This window comes from Sceloporus undulatus, chromosome 11 (assembly GCF_019175285.1).
Source record: "Sceloporus undulatus isolate JIND9_A2432 ecotype Alabama chromosome 11, SceUnd_v1.1, whole genome shotgun sequence".
Classification (NCBI taxonomy): domain Eukaryota; kingdom Metazoa; phylum Chordata; class Lepidosauria; order Squamata; family Phrynosomatidae; genus Sceloporus; species Sceloporus undulatus.
The window spans coordinates 9,514,619-9,530,380 of NC_056532.1; the positions used below are offsets into that span (position 1 = coordinate 9,514,619).

General features: G+C 46.1%; 2 protein-coding genes across 5 annotated transcripts in view; both read right to left on the reverse strand.

Annotated features, from left to right (window-relative positions):
* Positions 1-5,343, reverse strand: part of SMG8 (SMG8 nonsense mediated mRNA decay factor) — a 72,322-nt gene extending 66,979 nt beyond the window's left edge. Inside the window, exons 1-2 of the mRNA XM_042442470.1 lie at positions 3,418-5,343; positions 1,645-1,790 (exon numbers count right to left, since the gene is read on the reverse strand). Of these exons, the coding sequence (XP_042298404.1) occupies positions 1,645-1,790; positions 3,418-5,251 (1,980 nt within the window). The 5' untranslated portion in view covers positions 5,252-5,343. The remainder of the gene's footprint in view (positions 1-1,644; positions 1,791-3,417) is intronic.
* Positions 5,344-6,761: 1,418 nt separating this feature from the next.
* Positions 6,762-15,762, reverse strand: PRR11 (proline rich 11). 4 transcript variants are annotated; one of them, XM_042442475.1, is made up of 11 exons: positions 15,626-15,762; positions 15,409-15,500; positions 14,815-14,987; positions 13,394-13,532; positions 12,742-12,864; positions 11,378-11,602; positions 9,991-10,089; positions 9,293-9,405; positions 8,802-8,861; positions 8,555-8,651; positions 6,762-8,220 (listed from the first exon to the last, which is right to left on the reverse strand). In XM_042442475.1, the coding sequence occupies exons 3-11, from the start codon at positions 14,925-14,927 to the stop codon at positions 8,152-8,154; spliced, it is 1,038 nt and encodes a 345-aa protein (XP_042298409.1). In that variant the 5' UTR covers positions 14,928-14,987; positions 15,409-15,500; positions 15,626-15,762; the 3' UTR covers positions 6,762-8,151. The 4 variants fall into 4 exon arrangements, with proteins under 4 accessions (XP_042298409.1, XP_042298408.1, XP_042298407.1 ...); XM_042442474.1 differs by having other exon boundaries at positions 15,283-15,500; XM_042442473.1 differs by lacking the exon at positions 15,626-15,762 and having other exon boundaries at positions 15,283-15,570.

A 15,762-nucleotide genomic window follows, 5' to 3' on the forward strand; every position in this document is an offset into this window, starting at 1 on the left:
GCTTGGATTTCAAAATCACAAATCTCTCAGCCCTACCACCGTCTCACGTTCATTTGGTGGGAACACAAAAGGTTCCTTGGTGTCTTCTCCCAGGTTTTGGAATTTCCTCCATAAGGAGGGTAGTATGGCATCCTCCTTGGTATCATTCTGCCAGCAAGGGAAAACTTTTCTGTTTCAACAGGTCTTTTAGAAATGGACTATCGGGGCTTTTTCTAGGGTGTTCTGCTGAATTTTACCTTTTGCCTTTGAATGGATCTGTTCTAAAGGGTTTTCATTCCAGGTATCGTTTAACTGTATTTTAATAACAACCTTTAATAGGTTTTATCACTCTTTTTGTGACTGTTTTCAACTGCGTGAGTTGTAACTCTCCTTGTGTGCCAATACTGAAAAAAGGATACGAACGAACAAATGAATGAGTAATAACGTCCTTAATTTAGTGAACAATGCCATTCTTACTTTCAGCACCATTCACTGAATTCCACGCCGAAACTCTGACAACTCTGGATTGTGTTTATGACTCCAGTTCCAACGGACATCACTGGAGAAGTTGGAAGCTACCACATCTAGTGCTTTTTACAGGTATCTATTTTCAATCATTTCAATAAATCTGCTTCACTTTCATAGTATCTTTTTGGGAGCCACATTCTAACTGAGAACAAGGCTGTTTGTTTGCTTTGGCTTTTTTAAGTTAACATTTGTGAAACAGAGAGAGAGAAAGCCAGTGACTGACTGACTGCCTAGAAGCAAGCTGTGCCAATGCAAAGGTAGCAGCCAAGAAGTCTCTCTCCACACACACTTAACTTTTCCCCCCCACTCTAACTTATCTAAGGATAAGGAGAAAATGTATATACCAGCTTGAATTCTTTGGGGTAAAGGCAGGAGATTATATGAAAAATCCCACATGTATATGCACACAAAACCCATTAGAAATATCCCCTCTTCCTGCTCATGTGACACTCAAATAATTCAGTTTTTTAATAAAATGACAATTCAGTTTACAAAGGCTTAGACAGGTATATTTCTTAGCATGTGACTGCCTTCCAATATGAGCCAGTGGTTCTCAACCTCTGGTCCTCTAGATGTTTTTGACTTCATCTCCCAGATTCCCTCATCATTGGCCATGCTGGCAAAGGCGTCTGGGTGCTGAAGTCCAAAACAGCTGGAGGATCAAAGGTTGAGAACTTCTGAGCTAGACTCAAAGTATGTATAGTTGCCCCTCCACATTTGCGGCTTTGACTTTTGCGGCTTTGATTATTCAGTTTTGATAAGTGTGTTCTCTCTAGGAATCTCTAGCTCCTCCAGCGCAACTCTGCCAGAAAGTGACCATAGAGTTGTGCTGGAAAACCTAGCGGTTCCTAGAGAAAACACTTCTCTTAGGCATTTGTAGGTCCTCCAGCATGACTCTAGGATCAACCTCTGGCAAATGCACTGGAGAACCCAAAGATGCCTAGAGAGGTGTTCTCTTAGGTAAAATAGTGTTTTCTTATTTGTGGTTTTTCCACTTTCACAGGTATCCTTCATCCCTAACCCCAGCAAATGTGGAGGAACCACTGTATCAGATTTTAATGTCTGAAAGAATTGAGACCTGACTGTCTTAATCCAGTTAGAGCATAGTATAGCTAGGGGAAGTAAAAAAGGGACTACCTGATAGAAGTCGTAATTTGCCGCTTTGATATCAAAAGGATCATCCCGAGGCGCTTGTTTCCTCCCACAGTTGCAGGCGCCAGTGGAGCGAGCCCGGCTGTTGTGATACAACACCGGTGGGTTCCGATCGGGCTCAGGTTTCTCTCCTACAAAGAAAGGCACAAATGAAAAAAAGACACTAGGGCCTGTTACAGACTGCCAAAATAAAGCTGCTTCAGGTCTCTTTGGAAGTATGCTATTTAAATGATGCATGGGTCCTAAGAGTCTGGAGGTCGCACCAAAGCCACACTCCATTCCTAAGCACTGGAGTGCAGCTTTGGTGCAGCTTCTGGATTCTTAGGATGCATGCATCATTTAAACAGCATACCTCCAAAGAGACCCCAAGCAGCTTTATTTTGGCAGTCTGTAACAGGCCTAGGTTTCACTCCTCTGAAATGAAGTGGTTGAGAAGCCAAGCAGTTAAACCCAAAGTTCAAATGCCACAGAGCACAATACCCTGATAATTTCAAGTCTCCTCCTTTATCCCCCACTTGCAAAATGACTATCTAGTTCTAGGTGAGAATGTGGCAATGTTCTCACAAAACCTAACTGACATTCTGGATGTGATGCCAGCCCTTTTTATGCAGGATGGCTTTAGCGGTCATTTTTTTTTCTTACAGGTTAATATTATCATTGCTTTAAATATTTTTAAACTCGTTTTTGGTGTTCTTACTGACTTTGAGAACCCAGTGCAGTGTAGTAGTTTGGGTATTCAACTAGGACTCTGGAAGACCACGTTTTAAATATGCAGTTGGTTGCGGAAACCCATTGGGTGACCTAAGGCAAGTCACACTCTCTCATCCTCAAGGAAGGCCATGACAAACAATCTCTGAACAAATCTTGCCAAGAAAAGACCATACTCTGTCAACCTTATGTTGAAAACAACTCGAAAGCTCAAAACAACCATCACCACATTACTGTGAAGAATTCAAAGATATAGCCGTGTTAGTCTGTAGACTGAGTATGTAGAGAGAGCTTGTGGCACCTTTGAGACTAACTAAAGAAAGAAGTTGGCAGCATGAGCTTTCCTAGACTTAAGTCTGCTTCTTCAGATGCATTTATCTGAGGAATGCATCATCTACGAAAGCTTATGCTGCCCACTTCTTTCTTTAGTTAGTCTCAAAGATGCTACAAGGTCTCTCTACATTATTGTGAAGGACAATGTGGACTAGAAACTTGCAAGAGATTTTCAAAGCCTTTCCATTCCTGTTTCTTGTGATCTGGCACAGCTATTTTCCAACTCTTTGCCACCCCTTTGCCAAAAAAAGACTACCTTTTCCATCTTATCCCGAGGTGCTTCTCCATCTTATGTTTAATGAAGACTGTTGTTATTGTGTCCCTTCAAGTCATTTCTGACTTATGGCAACCCTAAGGCAAAGCTATCAGGTTTTCTTGGCACATTTCTTCTGAGGGGTTTTTGCCATTGCCATCCTCTGATGCTGAGAGTGTGTGACTTGCCCATCAGTGGGTTTACATGGCCGAGTGGGAATTTGAATCCTGGTCTCCAAAGCCATAGTCCGATGCTCAAACCACTGTGCCAGCGTTTCCCAAACTTTAGTCCTCCAAATATTTTAAGACTTCACCTCCTAGAATTCCTGACCACTGGCGAAGGTGGCTAAAGCATCTGGAGGACCAGAGTTTGGGAACACTTAATGAAGGCCCTTATATATATCTATAAAATTGGAAGAGGAGTAAATAACTCCGCTTTCCAAGCTTCCAAACTTCTGAATTTACCTGATTTGGGCAGCAAGTGAAACTTATGCACGCAGTGCTGATCCGTCAGGCTCCGCTCTTCGCACAGTTGGTGCCCGTTGCTCCAGAACTTGTAGCAATCCTCGTGCAACTGGAGGGCGTACTTGTGGAAGGCTGGGCCCCGGGCGTGCTGGCTGTAGACCCGCAAGGCCTGGGCCAGCTGGTTCTTGTGGACGGTCATGGTGTAGTTGTGCGGCAGGTTGGACTGGTAGGCGCTGTGGGCCATGGGTAGGGCTTTCTGGCAGCGATTCTCTGAGAACTTGGTGTCGATGTCGAGGTAGCCTTCCAGGACTTTGATGCTGCCCATGATCTTGGAGGTCAGCTCCCCGGTGAGGGATGATGCGTCACTGTCCTTGCCTTCGATAGTCACTTCATACAACTTAAGGGCCGTGGCTACCCACTTCTGGTAGGTGGGCAACTCAAAGTGGGACGGCTGAGGGTTCCTCCCCACGCTGTCGTCAAAACCTTTCTTGCCCAGGACCAGCTCCACGTGCTGGAAGAGAAACTCCTTCAAGGTGCAATCCACCAGTTGCCCAGAGGAGCTGCTACTACTGCTGCTCTCGACGTGAAACGACAACTGCTGCCTCCCATGGCGCATCAGCTGGTACCTCCTCGGCCCGGCCAAGGCGGGAGCCATGGTGGACTCGGCCTCGCGGGTGGTGCAGTTGCTCCTCAGCTGGTCCAGCAGCATGGCAATGGGGTCGTCCCCATCTTGGGCCCCTCCAGTGACGATGTAGACGAAGGCTTGGTTAGCCGGGACGGTGAAGAGGCAGTTGATGCTCTGGTTGGTCAGCACCCGGCTCTTGCGAAAGATGCGGTAGATCTGGTCCTCCAAGGCGTGCTGGAGGCGCCGCTTCGGTGAATGCTTCTTCGGGGGCGGTTTCTCCAAATGCCCGCAGAGCTCCTGCCCTCGCCCCGGAGGCGGCTCCACTTTGAGAGCCCCGTTGAGCTGGAAGAGGAAGAGGAGGCGGGGTGGGCAAGGGCGGCAGTTGAGCTTCCAGTCCTTGCCGACGGGGCAGTCCTTGATGGCGGCCTTCAAGGAGGGCAGCACCTTCTGCCGCAAGCCGTCCAAGGCCCGGAAGACCCGGTCGTAGGTGATGTCGAAGGAGCAGGTGGGGTGGACCATGAGGAGAACGTGGCAGACGGAGAAGAGGTAGAGGAGGCTGAGGCAGTGGAGCTTCTCCTGGTGCTTCCAGAACTCATGGGCCTCTGCATGGGGCAGCGAGGAAGAGGAAACTCCTTGCGACGGGTGGCCCCCTAAGCCACTCCCAGGACCCCGGGCCTCCGCCATGGCCTCCAGGTCTTTACAAGCTTGGAGTAGCTGGTGGCTGTCGCAGATGGAGGTGAGCACCAGGTACAGGACTTTGCAGTCCTGGCTGTAGTAGGCTTGGAGGAGGTTGTAGTCGCCTTGTGAGGACGCGACGGAGAAGGGCGAGGAGGAAGAAGAGGAGGAGGATGACGATGAAGAGTGGGATTCACACCCAGGATCCCCATCAGCGTCGCCAAGCGTTGCCTTGACCTGGGCGTCCCTCTGGAAGAGAGGGAACACCTGCCTGTCGCAGACCGTGTTGACCAGGGCCGACTTCTCGGAGCAGAGCTGCAAGGCGGTCTTGCCGAAAACGCCCACCACGCAGACCTCCTCCTCTTCCCCCGGAGTAGCTACTCCAAGGTTACTACCACCCCCAGGGCTGGGGCTGGCCAAGGAGGAAGGAGGCGGTGCAGCAGTGTTCGGGGCCGCATTGGTGGTGGCCCCTGCGCCAGCCAGGAGCAAGTCATGCAATGCCACAGGGCCTTGCACTGCAGTGGATCCAACCATCCTCAATACCTTTTGCAGCAGCAGCAAGAGTCCCAGGCTGGAGGAAAAGAAGGGCTGGGAAAAGTGCGCATGCGCGGGGAAAGGAAGCCCTTCAGTACAGTCAGTCGCCGGCGTCGCAGCAGCATTGGCCAATCCGCTCCCGCGACAGCGCGAGGAGGAAAAGGAGGAGACGCTTCCTCTCATCCTCGCACCCACAGAGCTAGGAAAAGAATAGAGAGCACCATTCGTGTCCGGAGGTAGAACTTCCGGGTTCCTTAAACTTGACTTCCATTTTAGTCATAGAATTATGGAATTATAGAATAATTCCTCTTGTTTGCTGTTCTAGTTATATTCCCATTAAAGCTCACTGGGTGCACCTTGAGCAAGTCACACTCTCTCAGCCTCAGAGGAAGGCAATGACAAGCCTCCTCTGAACACCTTATTGTTATATTTATTTATTGTTTTATTTACCTTAGGGTCCCCATCAGTTGGAAATGGCTTGAAAGCACACAACAATAACAAAAGGACAAGCTATCCTCGGGCTTCCTTGGCAAGATTGGTTCAGAGGACGTTTGCCATGGCTTTTCCCCTGAGGCTGAGAGAGTGTGACTTGGCCAAAGGTCTCCTAGTGGGTTTCAGTGGCCCAAATGGTCTTTAGATTTGTAATTGCCTGTATAGGAGACAGCATAGTGTAGTGGCTTGAGTGCTGGGTGGGTCACACTGTCTCAGCCTCAGAGGAAGGCCATGGCAAACCTCCTTTGAACAAAGTTGCCATAAGTTGGAAATGACTTGTTGGCACATAACAGCAGCAACAATGAGAGGAAAGGATTCAAAGATATAGCCGTGTTAGTCTGTAGGATCAGTATGTAGAGGGATCTGGTAGCCTCTTTGAGACTCACTGAAGGAAAGAAGTTGGCAACCTGAGCTTTCCTAGACTAAAGTCTACCTCCTCAGATGCATTTGTTTAGAGGGGTATAGAAATGTACTTGCTATTGCTATTTGTTTAGAGGGGGGTTTGCCATGGCCTTCCCCTGAGGCTGAGAGTATGTGACTTGCCCAAGTGGGTTTCATGGCTGAGCTGGGAATCCTGGTCTCCATTCAAAACCACTACGCCAGGCTGGCTCTCACAGAAGTCAAAATGGTTGTTGTGTGCTTTCGAGTCATTACCGTCTTATGGCAGCCCTAAGGCAAACCTATCATGGGGGTTTCTTGGCAGGTTTCTTCAGAGGGGGTTTGCTATTGCCATCCTCTGAGGCTGAGAGTGTGTGACTGTGGGTTTCCATGGCTGGGACAGGATTCGAACCCCGGCCTCCCAGTATCCTAGTCCAACCCCCAAACTATCACACCACCAAAATACCTGGGGAGCACCAGGTTGGAGAAGGGCGCCTAAACATCTTACAAAATTCAAAAGCCACATGCTTTTAGGATACGACTAGGAATCTGCTAATCTGGCATTAGCATTGTATTAGCCCTCTTGTCTTGAGCTAGATCTTCCTTTTCAAACAGACACAAGACCAAGCAAATGGGCAGAATATGACATTCAGTTTAATAAAAACTGATTACCAATCAATGCCGTTTTACAACAATTGCACGGTTTTGTATCGGCATTTGGTTCAAGATAGTGCCACAAGCAGATAACAAGAGTAAGAGTGTTTTCAAGGGTGGAAAACAGACACAGAGGCGGTTAGGTTTTCATGAATAAAACAGCATTAAAATGAGTTGAGGGTAAAAACCACAAAGTGTAAACATGTAATATTTTAACAGCAGCATAAACAGTAATAATAGTTGTTTTTTTAAAGCAAGCGAGTGTTGTTTTGCTTAATTTATGGAGTGTATTGGCTCTTACACAGTTGCTTTTAGCTTGGTGTGAACATGCCTAAAAATTTCTTCTATTTATATTTTATATTATATTATATTTGGTAAGCTGCTTTGAGCAACTTTTTTATGGACTGCAACTTTCAATATATTCTATACAGTGACTCTGGTGGCTGTTGGATTCTGGAAGTTGAAATCCCCCCAAAAGTAATGGTTCCAAGCTTTGATTTTGTGTTAGATAACCGTATTGCACTTTCTCCAACTCCATAGCTATCTGTTTTACTCACTGGAGGAGCCAGTACAAACAGGGAAGTAATAGCTCAGAATGACTGCCATTCTTCCATGGCTTCAAAAATACTGTTTTGTCCAATGTACAAATATTGCTCAAAATATTTAAAAAACAACAACCATGTTTTGTTTTTTAAAAGAGGGAGATTAAAATTCACTTAAAATGCAATGCTTTAGGGCCCAAACAAGCACCATTAAACAAGGTGTGAGAGGCCAATTCCCCATAAGGAAACATGAGGATGGAGAACTTTCAGCCACCTAGATGTTGGCCTACAACTTGCAGCAGGTCCAATGGTCACAGGGATCATGGGAACAGTATAGAGGGCTTCGGGTTCCATGCTCTGATTCCCATAACCTCTTAACATTATGGCTGGGGATGATGAATGTTTCAGTCCAGCGTAGTCCAATGAGTCACAGATTCCCCACCTGTGCTTTGACACAGTGCTCCCCAACGTCTAGATATTCTCAACCACAACAAGAATAGCTGACTAGCACCTTCTGGGAGTTGTAGTCCAACATACTTGAATAGCGTCAGGTTGGCCAAGAGTGCATTAAAGGGCCGGGGGGAGTCTGTTCTTCCAAAGATTGTTGGATCGCAACTCCCAGCAATCCTCCCCAACAGTTATGCAACTGAAGGTTGCTGGGAGTTGCCAAGAGTGGCCAACAGCCGCTCTTTCCAATGCTGCTTTAGAGGGTTTCCAAGCTCATTTCCCCTTTCCAGCCATACACTTTCTCATGAACAAATTCTTTCCGTAACAGTAGTGTCCAGCAGAAGACAGAGGAGGGCCACGGTAGGCTTCATATCACAAGATGTTGTGCTAGCTTTGCTCTTCGAAGCTGCCTCCCGTAGGTAATCGTGCCGGAGAAGGGCTCTTTGGGTGAGCCAACTACGGAGAAAGAAAAAGAGCATCAATTTCTGAGACGTATTTGCTCTTAGCATTCCCTAAGCTATCCTGTGGGTGATGCTGCCCCACTGCAGACACCACTCCAGTCCACCTTTCTATGTGGGATGAGTGGGACCAGGCATCCTCTTGTGCTTTGCCTTATACAGCACATCCCTTGGGCCAGCCCTGGACAAAAAAAGACATTATTTGTGCATTTCAAAGTATGATTTCCTATTTGTAGGATGGAGCAAACTTTCATACTTCCGGAGAGGAACTAGAGCCAGGGATGTCGTACATCCAAGTCCCCGGTCAGCATCCATTTTCTAGATGGCCTTACCTGAAACTTGCGCCGAAGAGCCTGGGTCATGATGGGCGTCAGCCCTGTGCCAGTCTCAGCATTCTCTTTGTTAGTTAATGGCGTTCCACCTGGGCTCCTGGCGAGGGGCAAGGAAAACAAAAGGTACCCATTGGGAATCTTAGATCGCTCATTTTCTATTTAATTAAAATGGTTTCAGGCAAAGAGACAGAACCCTTCCTACTGCTTCCCACTTCTGTTCAGAAAGGAGAAAGCGGGCAGATGTTACCTCTTAATAGCAACCCTTTTCAGGTGTTTTCGGAAGTCTAAGGCACTTCGGCTGGGAGTGCTGGAAGGAGAGAGCCAAGATTCAAGTTAAAGCCAACACTTACTTATACAATTCCACTCCATCAAAAGCATCTGAGGAAATACACCAAAGTCTACGAAAGCTCCTGCTGCCAACTTCTTTCTTTCAGTGAGTCTCAAAGGTGCTACAAGATCTCTCCACGTACTGATTCTACAGACTAACACAGCTATGTCTTTGAATTTTACCTATACGGTGTTATATTTTGACCACCTTCACATTGGTAATTGATAAATTAATCTGATTGTTTAGAACTGTACATGGTGATGCTCAGATGATGCTATCCAACGCAAAGAGACCTGAGCGAAATCTGTGAACCTGAACGTTACACATTGTATATACTGATAAAAAAAGAAGGCTGGGTTCATGCTGCGCATGAACTAGTACAAGATCTCCAGTAGCAGAAAGGTCCTTACATTAAATTATTAGTGGCGCGGACAAGTGGCTGTGGAGCTTTGGATTTCAGGCTGATGCTCTGTAAATCCGAGACCGTAACTAACGCCTTGCGCTGCTCAAATGGCGATCTTTTCTGCAATTTAAAAGAAAAGAAAAATATTGTGACTGTGGCATACATTTTAAACTAGTGTGAATTTCATATTTTTAGACCTCTGGTGGGGACATTAGGCTTTGGGGTCTAATCTGGACTTCCTCAGATGGTCACATGCTCTTCGGCATCATTGGGTGCTTTACCAGCTTCTGTACAGCTTTCCCACTCATTCTAGTGGGTTAAGATGCTTTCTGAGGCTTGCCTAGTTGCGGTAAGAGCTCTAAACTAATATATATCGTGGGTTTTTTAATGGTCCCACACCTTTTGCATTTGGTTTCACCCACCGCTGGAAGTGGCCCCCAAACACTTTTTGGAGCTGCATCAGCACTGCCGAAATAATGCAATTTGACGCCCCTTTAAGTGCCATGGCTCAATGCTATGAAATGTTGGGATTTGTAATTTGGTGAGGCATCAGAGTTCTCTGACAGGGAAGGTTAAATTCCTCACTACAGATCCCCTAATTCCAAAGCCATGGCAGATAAAGCTGTGTCAAACTGCATTACTTCTGCAGTGTGGATGCAGCCTGGAACACCGAATGCAGCTCACAAACCTCCCCTCCAGAATTACCTTCTCAACTCCATTGCCATTTTGCGTTTTCTTTAGTTTTACATTCAGGAGGTCCTGGAGCGTTATTTGCATGGGCACATCTTTTGGCAACGAAGCTGCCTAAATGCAAGAGGGAAAATGTATAGTAGAAGAAGAAAATTCACAATGCACAGCTTTCTCAACAATTGGAAAACATTTAGTCCTAATGTCCTTCACTTCATAATAAAGCTCTGCAAAACTACAGCGCTTCTGGAGATCAGTAATATAGGATTTAGCGATGGCTGTGAATTTAGATCAGACCTTTCACACGTTCTTTTTGGACTACAGCTCCCACTGGCTATGCTGGCCTTAAGCATTAAATTAAAGCAATGTCAAACTGCATTATTTCCGTAGTGCAGATGCAGCTTAAGACACTAAATCCTGACGGAAGGGTATTTATTACATTCCTTATTCCTTTACTTTACAGATAGCCAGCGGTAACCAACCTGTGGCTCTTGCGTGATTTCAACATGGCTTGCCAGCCCATTCCTCTTGGTGACTGTGCCTCCCCACAACTACAATTATAAACAGATGCACTGTAGGTTGCAAGAATTGTCCACTATTACCAGGGACAAAATGTAGGACAACTTCTAGATCAAACTGTAGGACAACTGCAGGACAAAACTCAGCCCAAAATGTAGGACATTTAAGGTCCTCCCTTTTTCTTAAATGTCCTACATTTCGGGCTGAGTTTTGTCCTACAGTTTGGTCTAGAAGTTGTTCCACATTTTGTCCCTGGTAATAGTGGACAATTATGGCAACCCGCAGGTAGGAAATATGTAAGCTATTATTATTATTAACCTTTATTTATAGAGCGCTGTAAGGTTTGCACTACTTCTAGGACCGAGAGATTCCTAGAGAGAACATATTAATGAAATCCACAAATAATCAAACCCGCAAAAGTCAAAGCCGCAAGTGTGGAGGGCCAACTGTAATGTGCAATGCAATGAGCTGCTGTCAAATACTGCAACGACGGGCAAGAGAAAAGTTACTTCTCAAACCTCATAAGGGATAATGATAGTTTAGATCAGTGGTCCCCGAACTGCGCTCTTTAAGGGATTTTGGACTTCAGTTCCCAGAATCCCAAACTACTGGCCAACATGGCTGAGGTTTCTGGGAGCCGAAGTCCAAAACCTCTTAAAGGGCACAGTTTGAGGACCACTGGGTTAGATGATAAGAACAGTTTAGTTGTGTGTGTGTTTGTGTAGCGTTCCCAATCCTGGCGCTTTGAAATTGCACATATGAGTAGCAGGGGAAGCAGCTGAGAACACAACTTGGCCAGTTTCTTTTTACAATTAATTCATTCCCATGTGTTAGGGGGAAAGAGGAATACTCTTGGCACTAACTACTGTATTCCGGTTTACATTACCTGTGTCTTGGAACCTCCAGTCTTTTTGAAGCAAAGAGGTGCTTGTGGTAGTGGAGGCGGAGGGAGAGGTGGAGGAGGAGGCGGTGGCGGCGGTGGCGGCGCAGGTGGCACTGGCACTTGTGAAGGCAGAGATACTGGTCCTTGACAGTCAAGCTGCGTGTGTGCAGGAAAAGCCAAAAACGGACTCCCTGAATTTTGGCAAGAGGTAGCTGCAGCAGCTCCATTCTGTTAAGTGGGAGAGAAAAGGTGAGGAGGGTGAACTCAAAGCATATGGGAGAAATCTCAGCAGGAGGCAGCTCATCTTCAACTTGGAAGCTGTAGAGCTTGGAAAAGTTCTCGTTTTGGACTGTGGTCCCAGTATCCTCAGCCATCATGGCTGCAGGAACTGTTTCAAGCTCTCCTGGGAGATCTTCATAGAGTCATAGAGTTGGAAGAGACCACAAAGATAATCCAGTCCAACCCCATTCTGCCATGCAGGAACTCTCAATCAAAACATCCCCGACAGATGGCCATCCAGCCTCTGCTTAAAGACCTCCAAGGAAGGAGACTCTACTACACTCCGAGGAAGAAGTGTGTTCCACTGTTGAACAGCCCTTACTGTTAGGAAGTTCCTCCTAATGTTGAAGTGGAATCTCTTTTTCTGTAGCTTGCATCCATTGCTCCGAGTCCTAGTCTCTGGAGCAGCAGAAAACAAGCTTGCTCCCTCCTCAATATGACATCCCTTCAAATATTTAAACAGGGCTATCATATCATCTCTTAACCTTCAGCGTCTAAACATGGAACTTTCTCAAGTGCTTTTCCAAGAACAGGATGCTGGCTTACTCTTGGATTCGGAGAGCCAGATCTTCATTGCATTATGAAGCCACTTTGAGAACCTGGTTTTGGGGAAGTGGTGGGATATAAATGAATAAATACAGGAGCTGGCATGTGTGATGCTTTAAGCATTGGACCTCAACTACAACTCTGGAGATAAAGGAAAATACAGGGGGGGAAACTTTCCTATTTTTTATCAGTGGCTTAAAGAGTTGTTGGGAAGTAAATTGCTGAATAAAAGTAGAGATGTAGAACAAATAGAGATGAAGTAGAGATGGGGACAGTTGGGAACGTTAGGACTTACATAATAATACAACTTACGGAGTTCTCGCATTTCAGCGTAAAAAATAACAAACCAACGGAGTCTCCAGGAGATTCTCTTCTTTAAGGGGGAAAAGGCATAGTCCTCCACACCTTGTTATATATACTCCTTTAACCATTTCATATAAAACCATAGCTGCAGAGATCGAAGTGTGGAAACACGGCCTCTGAATCCTCTGGAGGCACCAATATCTCATATATCGCATCAAGCTTTGTAAAACGCAACTGACCTGAACCAATGACCGGAGCCTTGAAAATTCAGTTTCCAACTTCTCTAACCGCTCCCTGAGTGCGTTCAGCTCCTGCCGAGACGCGGGTGATGGAAAAGCTGAGCTTTTTATGACGTGGAAGATCTGGGAGAACAAAAATGGAAGGAGAGAAAGAGGATAAAGAGAATTCTTTTTCCTACACAGTGAAGCACAACATAACACAAGAAGAAGTTAATTTTGTAGCGACAAGAGTCAGATTGTCCCCAAGTAAAATGTTTCTCAGACTTCACTGAATGTGGATCTGAACTATCATCCAGCCTCAGAGGGAGCGAAAGGCAAGCCCAGCTCCATCAAGCCTAGCCTAAAGAAGGCGGCCATGGTCCAGAGAGAACCACTGGATTTATTCCCCTTCCTCACTGCCATTCCCTTCTCCTTATGTCTCATGTCTCCTTAGATTGTAAACCTGAGGGCAGTGAAATGTATTTTATTATCTGTAAGCCGCTCCGAGAGCCTTTGTGTCGGAAGAGCGAGGTATAAATACAGCAAATAAATCAATACATTTAGAATGACCATCTTTTATGATGCTTTGATTACCTTATTGAACTGTGGCAAACCAACTCTCACAATCCTGCTGTTGCTGGTGGTACATAAATATATCCCGTTAAACGCTTACCTCGCCAATAACTTTCTGGCACCACGAACAGAAAGATGTCACGGTGGTCAGCAAAGGTTTCACTGTGTCTCTTACGCTCAGCACAGCTGAAAACCAGGAGGAAAAGGGTCTACTCTGAATACAGGGTACAACTGGGGGCCTGAAGAAGAAGAAAAATGCCAGACTGAAAATCTCTGATGATATTCTTGACACAGAGCTTCTAAATTATAAACATATGTGTGTGAGTGTGTGTGTGTGTGTACATATATGTTTATATTATATATATATGTGTGTGTGTAAATATATGTTTATATTATATGTGTGTGTGTGTATACACTTGTCCCTTCATATTCACTAGGTTTAGGGGCACAAGACCCCTGTGAATATGGAAAAAACGCAAATAACAATGCCACGTTTTTACCTGAGAGGACACCTTTTGAGGACTCTCTAGGTCCTCTAATGCAACTCTGGCCAACGTCCGACAGACACTGACCATAGAACTGCGGTGGAGAAGTTACAAAGGCCTAGAAGAGGATTCTCTATAGGGATCTCTAGGTCCTCCAGTGCAATTCTGTGGCCAACGTCTGAAAGACACTGACCATAGAACTGCGCTGGAGGAGCTACAAAGGCCTAGAAGAGGATTCTCTCTAGGGATCTCTAGGTCCTCCAGTGCAACTCTGTGGCCAACGTCCGACAGACACTGACCATAGAACTGCACCAGCTACAAATGGCTTGTAGAGTATCCTCTCTAGGAATCTCTAGGTCCTCTGGTGCAACTCTGTGGCCAGTGTCCGACAGACACTGACCATAGAACTGCACTAGAGAAGCTACAAATGCCTAGTAGAGTGTTCTCTCTAGGAATCTCTAGGTCCTCCAGGACAACTCTGTGGTCAACATCCGTGAGACACTGACCATAGAACTGCACCAAAGGAGCTACAAATGTCTTGTAGAGTATCCTCTCTAGGAATCTCTAGGTCCTCCGGTGCAACTCTGTGGCCAATGTCCGACAGACACTGACCACAGAACTGCGCCAGAGGAGCTACAAAGGCTTAGTAGATTATTCTCCCTAGGAATCTCTAGGTCTTTGAGTGCAACTTTTAGTTAAAGTTGACCATAGAGTTGCACTGGAGGACCTAGATATTCCTAGAGAGAACATATTAATCAAATCCATGAATAATCAAATCCGCAAATATCAAAGCCACAAATATGGAGTGATGAGCATATATATAATTGCATAGCCTCCAAGTGCCCTGACTTGGTAGAGAGAGTCCCAGTTAATTTGGGGAATTGTACTTTGTTGTGGCACCAGAGCTCTCTTTCAGAGAAGAGGCTAAATGTCTGGCAAGAGCATTGAACCATGGCAATTAAAGCCATGCCAAACTGGTTTATTTCTGCAGTGCGGATGCAACAGAAAACCGAGGGAGAGGATCCCAAGTACTTACTTTGAAGGGAGAGGACTTGTATGCTGAGTTTGAATGACCCCTTTCCTCCTTTTCCTCAGATATTTTGCCCTGGCTCTTCTCAGCTTATGTTGCCATTGCTTATCTTTGGCCATTTTGTTCTCCCAAATACTCAGGTTAAGTTACAGCTATATTGACATTATCTGCCTGAAGTCCTGCTTGGAGAAGAAGAAGAATAAAAAAGAGCTTCTAAATATCGAGAGGCTCAATAATAGTTTAAAAAACCTACAAATCCCAGAATTCCACAGCATGGAGGTATATGTCAAACCACATTAAGTCAGCAGTGAGGATGCAGCCAGCACCAAAGGGATGATGACCCCCTCCCAAACTGTATGGACTGCAACTCCCATCATCCACATAAAAAAAGAGCTGGGCAGTGGATGATGGTGGTTGCAGTAGTCAATACCCCCCAAAGCCTTCGCAAATCAATGGGGAAGGAGCCTCCCTTACCTTCTCCAAAATCAGCATCCTCTTTGACAATTCAAACTGGTTCCTGCATCCTCCTGGGCCAATCAGAGCGCAGCACTCATGCGTCTGCGTTCCAGCGAAAGGAAGAAAAAAAATAAGGGGGCCTACCATTGGATGGAACGCCGGATGCAGGAGCCAATCAGATTCAAACGTTGGAGGGCGAGCGACCAATGGGAGGCGAGTATTGGGGGAACGGCGGACTTTGGAGAAAAAAACAGAAGAAGAGCAAACGACCAATAAGGAGCCGCTTGTTTGAATTCCCCCCTCCCCCGCTCAAGTATCTTATTTCAGAGGAACCAAGTCCCGCCCTCCGCTCCTAACTGACCTATCAGAGGATGCCTAGGCTTGAGGTTGACCAATAGGGGCGCCTGTCTCATGCTGAGGGGTTAGCCTCGCCCCGAACCAATCGCTGCAAGGCAGTGTTCGAGCGGAGCCAATCAGAGCGAGTCGGCGGCAACAACG